The sequence below is a fragment of the Serinus canaria genome, chromosome 10 (assembly GCF_022539315.1).
Source record: "Serinus canaria isolate serCan28SL12 chromosome 10, serCan2020, whole genome shotgun sequence".
NCBI classification, from domain to species: Eukaryota; Metazoa; Chordata; class Aves; order Passeriformes; family Fringillidae; genus Serinus; species Serinus canaria.
In genome coordinates, this window is record NC_066324.1 from 979,607 (window position 1) to 993,217 (window position 13,611).

General features: G+C 48.1%; 1 protein-coding gene across 1 annotated transcript in view; it reads left to right on the plus strand.

Annotated features, from left to right (window-relative positions):
* The window catches only part of CTDSPL2 (CTD small phosphatase like 2), a 29,975-nt gene extending 16,480 nt beyond the window's left edge, over window positions 1–13,495 (plus strand). Inside the window, exons 2-13 of the mRNA XM_030228510.2 lie at window positions 391–599; window positions 2,089–2,227; window positions 3,729–3,878; window positions 4,335–4,547; window positions 6,006–6,084; window positions 6,349–6,460; window positions 7,300–7,386; window positions 8,339–8,401; window positions 9,010–9,089; window positions 10,621–10,747; window positions 10,994–11,089; window positions 11,540–13,495. Of these exons, the coding sequence (XP_030084370.1) occupies window positions 408–599; window positions 2,089–2,227; window positions 3,729–3,878; window positions 4,335–4,547; window positions 6,006–6,084; window positions 6,349–6,460; window positions 7,300–7,386; window positions 8,339–8,401; window positions 9,010–9,089; window positions 10,621–10,747; window positions 10,994–11,089; window positions 11,540–11,605 (1,404 nt within the window). The 5' untranslated portion in view covers window positions 391–407 and the 3' untranslated portion in view covers window positions 11,606–13,495. The remainder of the gene's footprint in view (window positions 1–390; window positions 600–2,088; window positions 2,228–3,728; window positions 3,879–4,334; window positions 4,548–6,005; window positions 6,085–6,348; window positions 6,461–7,299; window positions 7,387–8,338; window positions 8,402–9,009; window positions 9,090–10,620; window positions 10,748–10,993; window positions 11,090–11,539) is intronic.
* Window positions 13,496–13,611: the final 116 nt, after the last annotated feature.

The window sequence follows — 13,611 nt, forward strand, 5'->3', positions numbered from 1 at the left end:
GTACCAGGCTCAGTGATGTGCTGGGTGCTGTGCCAGGGTTATGCCAGACTCGGTGATGTGCTGGGTGCTGTACCAGGGTTATGCCAGACTCAGTGATGTGCTGGGTGCTGTGTCCATGGCTGTGCCAGGCTCAGTGATGTGCTGGGTGCTGTGTCCATGGCTGTGCCAGGCTCAGTGACGTGCTGGGTGCTGTGTCCATGGCTGTGCTGGGTGCTGTACCCGTGGCAGTCCATGGTTTGCTCCCCTGGCAGTGTGGTGCCCTCCCTGAGCACACAGCTCAGTGCTGGAGCGCGCCGGGAACAGCACCAGCCTCACGTCACTCTTGAGATTCAGGAGCTGCAGCTTTGACACGTTTCCTCAGTGAGGGATTGCTGCTTTTTCCCTCTGCAGCTTTCCATGTGGTACCCATGAAGATGAGGCTGAGGACACGGAAAGCTTCCCAGCAGTCCAACCAGCTCCACACGCAGCGGGCGCTGCGGGCCAAGCGGAAACACTCGGAGGTGGAGGAGCCCTTAGCTGGCGGCGGGGGAAAACCACCCAAAAATGAGACAGGCCTCTTGTCTTCGATCAAAAAGTTCATTAAAGGAAGCACACCCAAGGTATGTCGCCTGCAGGCCCCTGCTTTGCTTTCAAGTGGGTCATAATGACTTCAAGTTTGATTGAAAACCAGTTCTGTTAGGAATTAATTGTGTGGTGGAAGCAAAACGTAGAGTTGGAAGGCAACAGGTGCCTGTGAGTTGTGTCAGGTAAAGCAGACTTTGAAACCTTCAGGAGTCAATTGTAGGTGTATTTAACAGTCCAGTAAATCACAGGCTTTATTGCCTGGTGTTTCTTTGTGATAATGTCAAATAAACTCAGTACATTTTTCATTTCTATTTGAAGGATTCCTTGGATCCAGATTCAAGGAATTACCAGTACTAGCAACTTAGAAAAGCCAGTCTGTAAGCATTAATTTCTTGACTATTTCTGGCAATTTTATTCAAAATTGTTCAGGAGTCATTTAATCAATGAAGGTCAAACCTCACAAATCCAACTGCCATGGAATTGATTCAGCTGCTCAGGGATTCCTGCAGTGAGCACTTCCCTGCTTGGAGCATCACATCCAGGTTTTGCTGGGGGGAACCACGAAATCTCATGTCTTGGTGCAGCTAGAAAGCTGAGCTTTACTGATTTGCACGTGGGAGCACCTGTTGCGTGTGCTGCATGGACATTTGAGGGTGGAAAATATAGATACACAAACAAACAAATACATATATATATTATATAATATATAAATATATATATAAAAACTTTGATAGGCTGAATGTAACCTTGCAATTACTTCAAAAACTGGCTTTTTTTCTCTAGATGGAGGCCAGTTAAAAACCCCACATCATCCATCCCAGCGGTTCAGATACTGCCATTATGTAACTGCAGATTCGAAAGAAGAGTATCCAGGAAGTCAGAACTAATTTACAATGTATCCCAGATCAGCTCTGTGATAAATAAAAATCTGATAAAATTTCAACATTTTATCGACTTGTCGTAGGTGTTTTGGGGGAAAAGGGTAAGAAACCTGCCATAAACGTGTGCCTGCACATACAGCCATGCACAGAAGATGTGCAGAACTGTTTGGTTCTGTCTCATTCCCATGAGTGCTGCAGTCATTTATTCCCAGGTAAGGAGAATCCTTGGATTTTTCACAGCTCAGTTTTGCCCTGTACTGATACGGATTGTCACATTGGCTATTGTTGGGCAGTTCACCTCCCGTGTGTTTAGCAGGCAGAGAAATCAAGTTTCAGGTCATTTTAGTTGCTTTGTCTCTGCATTTCCCAGCCTCTGCAGCACTGGAATATTTAGATTGGCTGTAAAGACAATTTTTCTACTACAGCAGCTCCAATGTACAGTTTTCATTCCCCATACTTTGACTTAGTTTAAACTCACCTAAGATCCCAGCTGGCCAGACCCTTGTTGCACATTCTGCACCTGGAAGTGGAGCAGCAAAGGGATCTTTGGTGAGCTCTCTTCAGGAGTTGGCATTCTCTGGTCTGTTCCGTGGAAAAAGACACTGCTCAGCACGTTTGTTTTTTCCCTCTTTTGTATTTTAAGGAAGAAAGAGAAAATCCCCCCAAGAGGAGTCGGATCGAGCGGGATATCGATAACAACTTGATCACCTCCACGCCCCAGACAGGAGAGAAGCCCAACAAACAGCTCTCGCGTGTGCGGCGGAAAAGTCAGCTGAATGGAGGTGGGTGGATGGCACCCTGCAGGGCAGGGCAGGGCACTGCGGGGCAGGACAGGGCACTGCAGGGCAGGACAGGGCAGGGCACTGCGGGGCAGGACAGGGCACTGCAGGGCAGGACAGGGCACTGCGGGGCAGGACAGGGCACTGCAGGGCACTGCGGGGCAGGGCAGCTCTGCCCCCTCCAGCTGTGCACTGACCCAGGGCCGTGGGCACACTGGGCACTGCAGGGCAGGGCAGCTCTGCCCCCTCCAGCTGTGCACTGACCCAGGGCCGTGGGCACACTGGGCACTGCAGGGCAGCTCTGCCCCTCCAGCTGTGCACTGACCCAGGGCCGTGGGCACACTGGGCACTGCAGGGCAGGGCAGTTCTGCCCTCTCCAGCTGTGCACTGACCCAGGGCCGTGGGCACACTGGGCACTGCAGGGCAGGGCAGCTCTGCCCTCTCCAGCTGTGCACTGACCCAGGGCCGTGGGCACACTGGGCACTGCAGGGCAGGGCAGTTCTGCCCTCTCCAGCTGTGCACTGACCCAGGGCCGTGGGCACACTGGGCACTGCAGGGCAGTTCTGCCCCCTCCAGCTGTGCACTGACCCATGGCCGTGGGCACACTGGGCACTGCAGGGCAGGGCAGCTCTGCCCCCTCCAGCTGTGCACTGACCCAGGGCCGTGGGCACACTGGGCACTGCAGGGCAGGGCAGCTCTGCCCCCTCCAGCTGTGCACTGACCCAGGGCCGTGGGCACACTGGACACTGCAGGGCAGGGCAGCTCTGCCCCCTCCAGCTGTGCACTGACCCAGTACTGCAGCTGGGGAGGGTACTGCAGCTCTGGCTGCCTGCAGGGAGAGCATGGCTGAGCTGATCACAGACAAACAGGACTTCCAGGGGTGAGCAACACTTCCACCCCCCCAGACACTTCCACTGTCTCTGTGAGAACAGTTTGGATCAGCAGCAGCGGCTTTGGAATTAATTTAACTTTTTTTTTGTTTTAATTATTATCTCCATAATAATTTGATTTAGCTCTTCTCCCATTTTCTCACAAATAAGAGGGAAACATGACCTCCCAGCTCCTGACATCTGTGGAAGTAAGCAGGTGTCATTAGATGCTGAGATCACTTGTCAAACACAGGCAGGTTTCTGTCAGAGTTGTGAGATGGGGATTTGAGTTGTGGGATGAGAGATCACCCTTGTTACCTGTCAGATCTGGAACGTGGATGTTCATTTAATTCTGTCCTGTGTTATCTGTGGTAACAATTGACAATCCCTTTCCTTCCAAGTTGTGGCTGTGCCTCTGTGTGTGTGTGGAGAGGAGCAGACTCCGGGCTCTGGAGCAGCTGGAGGCTCAGCCAGGGAGTTCTGACCCTTTCTCGTGCCTCCCTCTAGTGGAGTCCTGGCACCGGATCGCTGCCAGGATTTACACCTCTGCTGCTGGTGTGGGCAGGGGCTGCTGCCCCATCTGGAGAGAAGCTTCTGAGGGCATTGAGAATGGGCATATATTTTCTCTTTTCCAGAAGCTGGAAGTTATGAGATGACAAACCAACACGTAAAGCAAAATGGGAAATTGGAAGATAACCCCACCACAGGCAGTCCCCCACGAACAACGTTACTGGGAACCATATTTTCTCCTGTTTTCAATTTTTTTTCACCAGCAAATAAAAATGGTGAGTATTATTCAAAAAGCTGATAGTCTTAAAGCTGAGAGTGATAGAGTTTTGTATAAAAGAGCTGCTTTGAGGGATGGTAAACCTTTCATTCTAGTTTAAAACCAAGAGTTACTGCTGCCAGGCAAAAAGGCTCCTTCATTCTTGGATGGGTTGATGGTTAATGAAAGAAGCTCACAAGCATTAGACCACTTCTTTCATAGGTGTATTTAGTGGTGCACCTTTCAGTAAAAGAAAATAAGGAGAAGGAAAAACAAAAGGATGACATTCCTTGTCCCAGACATGTTGTAAAGTCATTGTCAGGGTCTTCAGCTGGGTTTTTAGTTTTGTGGCACGGACCTGTGCAGATATGTGGAGTTATTCTGAGACTTGGTGTGTGTGTGGGGTCAGTAACGAGTGTGAGCACTGTGCTGGGAGCCCAGGCTGAGGGCAAGGCTGTTTGGAAATGTGCCCCAGGAACGTCGGGCTCCGACTCGCCGGGCCAGGCTGTGGAGGCTGAGGAGATCGTGAAGCAGCTGGACATGGAGCAGGTGGACGAGATCACCACGAGCACGGCCACCTCCACCAACGGCGCCGCCTTCCCCGCGCAGCCCGGCCAGGGCAGGGCCCTCAACAACGGCCTGGGCGAGCCCGAGGAGCCGGGGGACCGCGACCTGCCCCCGCTCACCGGTAAGGGACGGGCAGGCATGGGGACAGGGGCACCCCGGGGGAATGGGGGGATCCCGGGGGGACAGGGGCATCCTGGGGGACAGGAGCATCCCGGGGGGACAGGGGCACCCCGGGGGAATGGGGGGATCCCAGGGGGACAGGGGCATCCTCGGGGGGACGTGCATCCTGGGGGGACAGGGGCATCCTGGGGGACAGGAGCATCCTGGGGGGACAGGGGCACCCTGAGGGGACAGGGGCACCCCGGGGGAATGGGGGGATCCTGGGGGGACTGGGGCACCCCGGGGGGACAGGGGCATCCCGGGGGACAGGGGCATCCCGGGGGACAGGGGCATCCTGGGGGACAGGGGCATCCTGGGGGACAGGGGCATCCTGGGGGGACAGGGGCATCCTGGGGGACAGGAGCATCCTGGGGGACAGGGGCACCCCGGGGGGACAGGGGCATCCTGGGGGGACAGGGGCATCCTGGGGGAGAGGGTGATCCTGGGGGTACAGGGTGATCCTGGGGGGACAGGGGCACCCCGGGGGGACAGGGGCATCCTGGGGGACAGGGGCATCCTGGGGGACAGAGGCATCCTGGGGGACAGGAGCATCCTGGGGGGACAGGGGCATCCTGGGGGGACAGGGGCATCCTGGGGGAGAGGAGCATCCTGGGGGGACAGGGGCATCTCGGGAGGACAGTGCTTCAGCAGGGACTCCTGTCCCTCCTGTCCTTGGGTAAGGGACAGGGACATGGACAGGGTGATCCTGGGGGGCAATGCCTCAGCAGGAACTCCTGTCCCACCTGTCCTTGGATAAGGGACAGGGACAGGGACTGTGCCATGGGGACACAGTGATCTCAGGGAATCCAGCACCTTGGCAGGGACTCTCATTCCACCTTCCCTTGGGATGTGCAGTGTTGATGCTGATTTTTGTGGTTGGTAGGCAGGTCTGGTTTAGGCACCAAAGACACAGTTTTGGCAGGACTTACCTGTACCTGGTGTAACTCTGGTGGCCTCATAACTCTTCCTCCCATGGAAGCAGAGATTCCAGAGGAAAGGAATTGCTGTTAACACTGAACTTGCAGACTTGCTGGTCTCCAAAGATGTTTGCTACATTTTGATGTCTTGTATTAGAAGCACGTGGTAAATGAGAAGCCCACAGATCCTCCATTCATTTTCCATATTCTCTTCAGAAGACAACATCTTTGTTTGACAAAAACTTACCTTCTGTGTGCATGGGCAGCATCACACCCTGAACTAAACCCTCCCCAGACCTCCAGGCTCTGGTGGATGAGCAGCTTTGCAAGAGGGGTGAATGTGACCTCTGAGCAGGGGAGCTGGGGCTGGAGGGAGACTCTGCCACTGTTTTCCTCCCTCGAGTCTCAAGTGCAAATTGTCACTTTAAGAACTGCACTAATAAGACCAGCTCTTGTGGTTTTTTGTTTTATTTTTTGTTTTGGTCATTTTCGTTGAATTTCAGCACCAGTATCTCCAGACAGTGGCTACTCATCAGCTCATGCAGAAGCCACCTATGAAGAGGACTGGGAAGTCTTTGATCCGTAAGTGCCAGTGTTTCTGCTGGAAGTAGTAAATTAATCATTTGGGGTATTGAATTAAGATACTTCTATTTAAATTATCATAACATGAAAATGAACTCCAGAAGCTCTGAGCTTAAAAAAAAAAAAAAGTGTATGCTCATGTGGGGTTTATTTCAATTTAAAATACTTACTTCTGGTGCCTTAAATATTTCAAATATTAAGTTGGGCTACAACGTTGCAGTTCAATAGTGTACATTTTTACAGCAAAATCTGTGTTCTTTTCAGATACTATTTCATCAAACATGTCCCCCCACTAACAGAAGAGCAGCTGAACAGGAAGCCAGCTCTCCCACTGAAAACCAGAAGCACACCAGAGTTCTCATTAGTTCTAGACTTGGTAAATATCTTTATAAACAAAAACCAGAGCAGGGGAATGGAGCATTTCCTTTATTTTGTTCATTCTGGAAATCAGTTATGCTTGCTTTAAACAAAGACTGCTGAATGTTGCATAATTTTAGTTAAAAATAGTTGAAAAAGAATTAATTGTGGTAGGAATAGAATGTGAGCTGGGTTTGTCAAATACTTGCATCCTGCTTTTTTAAAAAAGAAAAGCATTACAGTTTTAACCTCTCAAACTTTTATCTGTCCCCATAAAGCTTCCCTAAATCCAGAATGGGAAAAATGGGGTGGAATAAATAGGAAAATTCAGTTGTGGGTGTCTTTCATCAAGACTGATGAAAAATTAAACTTATACTTTTTACAATATTTTCAAAGGGCACACATCCACTTTTTGAACTACTCTATTAGATATATTTTTCTTTATGATGATTTGTTTCAGTGCCTCTGTTTTGAAAGTTGTTTCAGGCCCTGTTAATGGTGGTGTGGTTTTCTGAGCAGCACCAGTTGGGCCATCCCTGTGATCATAGGGATGGGTGGATTATTCACACTGAAAGATACAGGCTGGAACTGAATGAGAGGAGAGCCTACAAAATAAAATATCTCCTTATAACTACACCCCCAGCACACAGTTTTACTGAAAATTTTAAGAAATTACAAGAATAATTACATGTTTAATTCATCCTAAGAATTTTCTTCAGTCTTGACAGCACTTGCACAAAAGCACAGTTTCCATTCTAAGTAAACCTGCTTTAAAATGAACATAAAATGCAGACTACTTCTATTTTCCACATTGTTTTTTCACACTCTTTTCTTTCTTTTATGTAACTTTTTCTCTAGGATGAAACATTAGTGCACTGTAGTCTAAATGAACTAGAAGATGCTGCACTCACTTTTCCAGTTCTTTTTCAAGATGTCATTTACCAGGTAAATAGAGAAACACAAACTTCTTGATTTTGTTTTGTGGGAATCCTTGCTGTGTGCAGTTGTTCTCAGTTTGTTTGAAGAGGGAGAAGCAGCAGCCTGGCATTTTACACCCGTCTGGTGATAAGCTGTGGTGTCAGGTCTGGCAGGAAATTCTGTATTCACTGAAGCTGTTCCCCTTTGCAGCTCCTCCCTGTGAGCCCAACTCCTCTCTTGGAGTCAGAGGGAGGCAGAACCCTCCTGGCTGGGCCTCTTGTGACTCCACAGTTCCTTACAGGGAATGGTTTCTCTGTGTGTGCAGTTCTGTGCAGGTGGTGGTTGAGTTTATGGAATTATAGAAACAGCTGAAGCCTTTTTTTAATTCACTCTGACATCCCCAGGCTCAGGTAGTTGTTGGTGGATTTATTTCTTGTGTCCAGGGCTTGGAGTAGTGCTGCCCTGCTGGTGAGGGCCGAGTCAGGGTGTTTGGTCAAAGCAACCAGTTTCATTTTTATAGCATAGAGATCATCCAACATCTGTATTTTATTCTTTTTTCCCCTAATTCCATCCAATTTTCCATCAGAATGTTTAGGCAGATGTCAGTGTGTTACTGCTCCCTCTGAGCTGCTCAGGCTGGGAGCTGCTGGAGCATTGGTGGCCCTGGGCTGCTCTTACACAGGAACCTGATCATCCTTGCTGTTTGTTTGGTTGGTTGTGGTGCTGACCCTGTGGGCAGGGAGGGAGGTGGAGGCTGCTGAAGCCCCTCTGGGTGTGGTGCTGACCTGGAGGGAGGTGGAGGCTGCTGAAGCCCCTCTCTGTGGTGACCCTGGGGGCAGGCTGGAGCTGCCCCTTGGCTGAAGCCCCTCTCTGGGTGACCCTGGGGGGAGGCTGGAGCTGCCCCTTGGCTGAAGCCCCTCTCTGGGTGACCCTGGGGGGAGGCTGGAGCTGCCCCTTGGCTGAAGCCCCTCTCTTGCAGGTGTATGTCCGGCTAAGGCCGTTCTTCCGAGAGTTCCTGGAGCGCATGTCTCAGATCTATGAGGTAAGGCTGGCACACTCCAGCTCTCCCTTTGGCACTTTCCAGCTCTCTGAGCTTTCTTCCTCATGCTAAACACCAATTTAGCAGATTAAACCCTTCTCTAACCCAAAAATAAAACAACCAAAAAGCATTTTAAAAACTTTTATTCTATTCTCAATCTCATATAAAAAGTAAAATAATACAAATCACCATTACAATCACAAACTATTTCCTAATTAAACTAACTTTAAACATTTCTTAACCTATCAACTTTAACCATATGTACTATAAATACCTTAGAACCAATCATCTAAAATTACCCTTCATAAATCTTACTACATCTTTCATAATTCTATTTCTCCAAAATATCTAATCTTATTTACAAACCCACCTTTTAAAACTTATTTCTAGTTCCACTTCTCTCTCAACAATATCTATCCTATTCCATAACATTTCTAAGTCAACGTTTCTTATCTCAAAGTTTACATACAAACATACACTATGTGAGCCTTCTATGAAGCTTTAAGAATTTTCTACAAATTCATTTCCCACAACCACCTTTAAATTTTGTTTTAAATTGTATCCCCTTCCTTGTACCTCCAGTGGTGACTTCTTTCTCCTCCAATCCCCAGATTATTCTGTTTACTGCTTCTAAGAAGGTGTATGCAGACAAGTTGTTGAACATCCTGGACCCCAAAAAGCAGCTGGTCAGGTAAAAGCAGAATAATGTCGTGAGCAAACTGAGTCCTGTGCCTGCCCACTTACTGCAGTGTCTCCCTGACTGATGCCTTGGGGGTTTGCCTGGGCTAAGAGAGCGAGAAAAATGGACTGAAGTGATGGAATTGGTGCCTTGTGATGAAATAACCCCAGGCCAAAGCCTGTCCCTCTTCAGTCTCTGTTAGGCTGGCTCATGGGAAATGTCCTTTGGGGATCAAAAATGTGCTCTGGAATACACAGTGCAAATAAAGGAAATTAAAAGAGTGCCTGATTACTTTTAAACTTAACTTAATAAGTTGAGTTCTTTAGTATAAATTGTGACTTGTATAGCTTTTACAATCAGCATCCTTTTAATTCTCATTCAATCACAAAATCATTTGTCTGTTGGTTTTGTATTGGAGCTGGTTTGGTTTTTCATTTCTCAGTGCTGAGCTTTGTTGGGAAGTGTTGGCTTTTCCAGTTCCTTAGGGCAGAAGGAAATTCCAGGGGTGAGATTCTGTCACTCTCACCTGGCAGGGGGACTGTACCTGGCAATGCTGGACCCAGCCCTGATTTCTGCTCAGGGCTCTCCCTGTGTGGGGTGTCCAGGCCAGGGAAGCCCTGACCTGGACACTGGGTGGAAGCCCCAGGGTGGTGCCCAGGAGGACACTGGCACTCCAGGGCAGGGTGTGGGGCTGTGTCCATGTGTCACACCTTCCTGCAGACACCTGATCCAGCGTGCAGGGCCGTGAGTGCTCCTGGCACAGGGCATTGCCAATGGCACGAGCAGCAGGCAGGGTCTGGGGGCCTGCAGAGGTGTTCCTGTGCTGCCTGGCTCTGCCTGGGGCTGCTGTGGCTGGGCTGAGTGGGCCCAGCTCTGCCACCAGCCCCAGGTGCCTGCCAGGCCCCACACGTGTGACTCACACGCTATATATAAACACAGCAGCTCGCTTCCCTCCATGGCAACGTGGGGAGCTCAGCTCCTGCATGGAATTAGGCACACTGTGTGCAGCTCCTGAGCACTCATTTAAACACACAGGCAGCCTGGAGGGGCTGCTCTGCAGTGGGGCTGGGCAGCTCCAAATCTGCTGGCTTGACAATTTATAGTTCTGTGCATATGCCAGGGAATGGGAGGTTTATTCCTGCTGGCTTTTCACTCTGAGTCCTTTTAGTCAATCCATCCATTCCTTCTGTCGTGGATTACACAGGAGCAGGCTAATGGGAAGGGAAGGAGTTGATGGGATGTTTTGGCCCTAATGGGAAGGGAAGGAGTTGATGGGATGTTTTGGCCCTAAAGGGAAGGGAAGGAGTTGATGGGATGTTTTGGCCCTAATGGAAATGGAACTAACCAGAACTGGGTTAGCGCAAAATCACCTGAACTGCATTTTACCAATAAAAAGCTCTAAAGAGAAGAGAAAAGGGGTGCAATTGTCTAACAGGAGATGGGAAGAGAAAAAAACTGGATAATGCTGTCAAAGCTGTGTGTTGTGGGTGCAGTGTGGATGTTGTCCTTGGCCTCATTGCTGAGTATTTCCCTTTAACGACAGGCATCGACTCTTCCGTGAGCATTGTGTGTGTGTACAAGGGAATTACATCAAGGATTTGAACATCCTGGGCAGAGACCTCTCCAAAACCATCATCATTGACAATTCACCGCAAGCCTTTGCTTACCAGGTGAGGGGCTGGGGCAGGGGACACCTCAGGGGGCAGGACTTCCTGAGGGGGACAGGGAAGTGTAACTTTGGGGGCTGGTATTCAAGTCTGCAGACCAAACTGTGGGAAAAACACTCGGGAATCTGTTACTTGGAAACATTTTTCCTCAAATGCTATTTCACAAGCCTTATTTGTAGATAAATTAAACATAATGATTTTTAATAATAAATTTAACATTGGTGATTTTTTTTTGTGCTTTAACTTCAGCTTTCCAATGGAATTCCTATAGAAAGCTGGTTCATGGATAAAAATGATAATGAACTCCTAAAGTTGATTCCATTTCTGGAGAAACTAGTAGAGCTGGTAAGTGTTTGCTTTCTTGGCTTCTCCCAGAACCGCCAGTGAGTTCCTTTAATATTTTCACCTATTGTTAAGGGTTTCTGAGTCACTGAGGTTGAGGCTGGTGAAGATGCAGGGATGTGTCACACAGCAGAAGGGGGCTTGTCACTGCTGACTGTGCTGAAAAGGCAGGGCTGTGGGATTGTGACATCAGTCGTCAGGAAACTGGGAACCTCTGATCGTTTTGATGCCGTAGTGCCTGTTGCTGGCCGTGCTGTGTGTCTTTGCTCCTGAAAGGCCAATAAATCACTCCTGAACTCTTGTGGGTGCCATGGAGTTGTTTCTGTAAGTCTCTGGAATGGCATCATCCCTGGTCTCTGTCGGTGTGTTCGGAGAGGGGTGTCAGGCGAGGAGCCCTGCTGCAGTGGGGTTCTGGCTGTGCTCATTCTCCTAAACCTGCCCTTTCCCCCACAGAACGAAGACGTCCGACCTCACATCAGAGACAGATTTCGCTTGCATGATTTGCTACCCCCCGATTAAAGCCTTTGCTCTCGCTGCCGAGGGGAGGAAATGCAGGACCCTGTTGGACTAATACAAAACATTGCCATTACTGTTGAAATTTTGCATTTTTGTACCCCGTCTTGCTTTTCTTATCTTTGGTGCCCAACAATGATCAAGGGTTACGGAAAGAGACTTTCTACACCTGAGGTTGCCGCCATCAGTACAATCCAGTACCCGCAGTAGGGAGGCTAGAACAGAAAAGTCTTTAGAACTAGTGCAACTCCAAGGAAATTTTTTATGTACAGGACATCTGCAGTTTATAAAGAAAATTCTGTTTCTGCCACCAGCAGTTTGACCTGTAGAAACACAGGATTTTATGATACAACAGAGATTGAAAACGGACTCGGATTTTCTCTCTGTTCGGTGCTCTAAGTGGGTTTGTAGCCACTTTTCTGTTACTTTTAAGATTCTCATTTCAACAGGAATGGCCAGTAAAAGTTGTTTTATTTTTCCTGTTAAGGTTTATAACCTTTTTACATTTTTGACCTGTATTAGATTAGAATTTCATTATGCATTCCTTTTAGTTGAGGCGCTTCATAGTTTTTCTGGAAATAGCCAAATTTTGTTAGTTTTTTATTAAACAGTTGGCTGGCCGTTTCCCTGCTTTGTCTGCCTGCATCCTGTATATTTGTTTAAAAATATTCTCTAGTTTTTAGCCCACGTAAGTTTCATTTAGAAGGAAAAAAAAAAAGAAACCCTGCATTTATATTTTCTTTCTGTAATATTCTACTGTAGTCGAAACCTTTTCAAAAATCAAGAGACTGGCTAGATAAGACGAAGATAAGAATTACTAATATCGGGAATATCCTAAACCATTGCGATGGCACGTCCTCTGGACAGAGCACACCTGGCAGTGGCACCACGATGGACAAGGAATACCTCACCCTCTGCTGTGCCCGGCCCGGGGCGGGAGGGCGTGCTCCGTGCTCACCTGGCAGGTGCGGCCAGGCTGCCCCCGGGCAGGGCTCCTGTGACACTCCTGGTTCCAATCGGCCTCTCCGGGGCAGGGCTGCCCTGCCATCCCACTGGTTTCCGAGGGAACAGCCCGGCCCTGGCTCTAATGCAGCGCCCCGGAGGGATATTTTTGTAGCGGTGGGAGTCGCCTTTCCCGGAGGCTTTTTACGGAAGGTAGGATTTGTACGAGTTAGGAAGCTTTGCCTCTCGACTGCATTACCACGCCACAGGCTCGGACTGGTTTTGTGTAAAAGATGTCACAGAACGGCACTTTTTCTAAAGAGAAGTTTGCTATTTTGTATGCTTGATAAGAAAGTACAGTATTGGAAATTAAAGGTGGACAGCTGATAATTGAGAAGTATGTCAATTAATTTTTTATGTATATTACCTGTTTACTTGTACAATTTTATTGTACAAATTACATGCAGCTTCATTTTCAAATGAGTCCTTAAAATAAGGAAAATCTTTTTAGCAAAACATTTAATTTTTGTATTTTTGATTTTAAAAGGCATGAGTTATGTCAACTTTTTCCAGTGTATTAATGAAGATTTTAACTTTTCATCAGGTTGAGTGTTTTCTTACTATATTATCTGTTGTGTATGTAGCTAGCACATGGTGTCACTGAACTGTTAAAACTTAGCATGTAGAGCAAGCCTGTTTTGTGGAAAATCCTTATTCATTAAAAACAAAATCATCATGGCAGATTTTCTGCAAAAAAAGTGAAAACATTTGCAATTCAGAATACTGATTTTTTTTTTGTATTTAAAGAAAGGTATTTTGCTTGCAGGAAAGAAATACTATAGATTCATTTTAATGAGAATCTTTTAAATGTATTTATCTTTAGGGCATCTGGGCATCTTTACGCTGTTTGTCTTATGTCTTTATTGAAATAAAATGTACAGAACATTACCTTTACATCTGCTTGGTGCAGCCATGTCCCCTGGGCAGCTGATGGAGAGATGGATGGATGGACTCTGGAAGGGAGGGGCAGCTTGTGTGCAGCTGCCCCTCGGTTTGCAGCCATTTCTCCC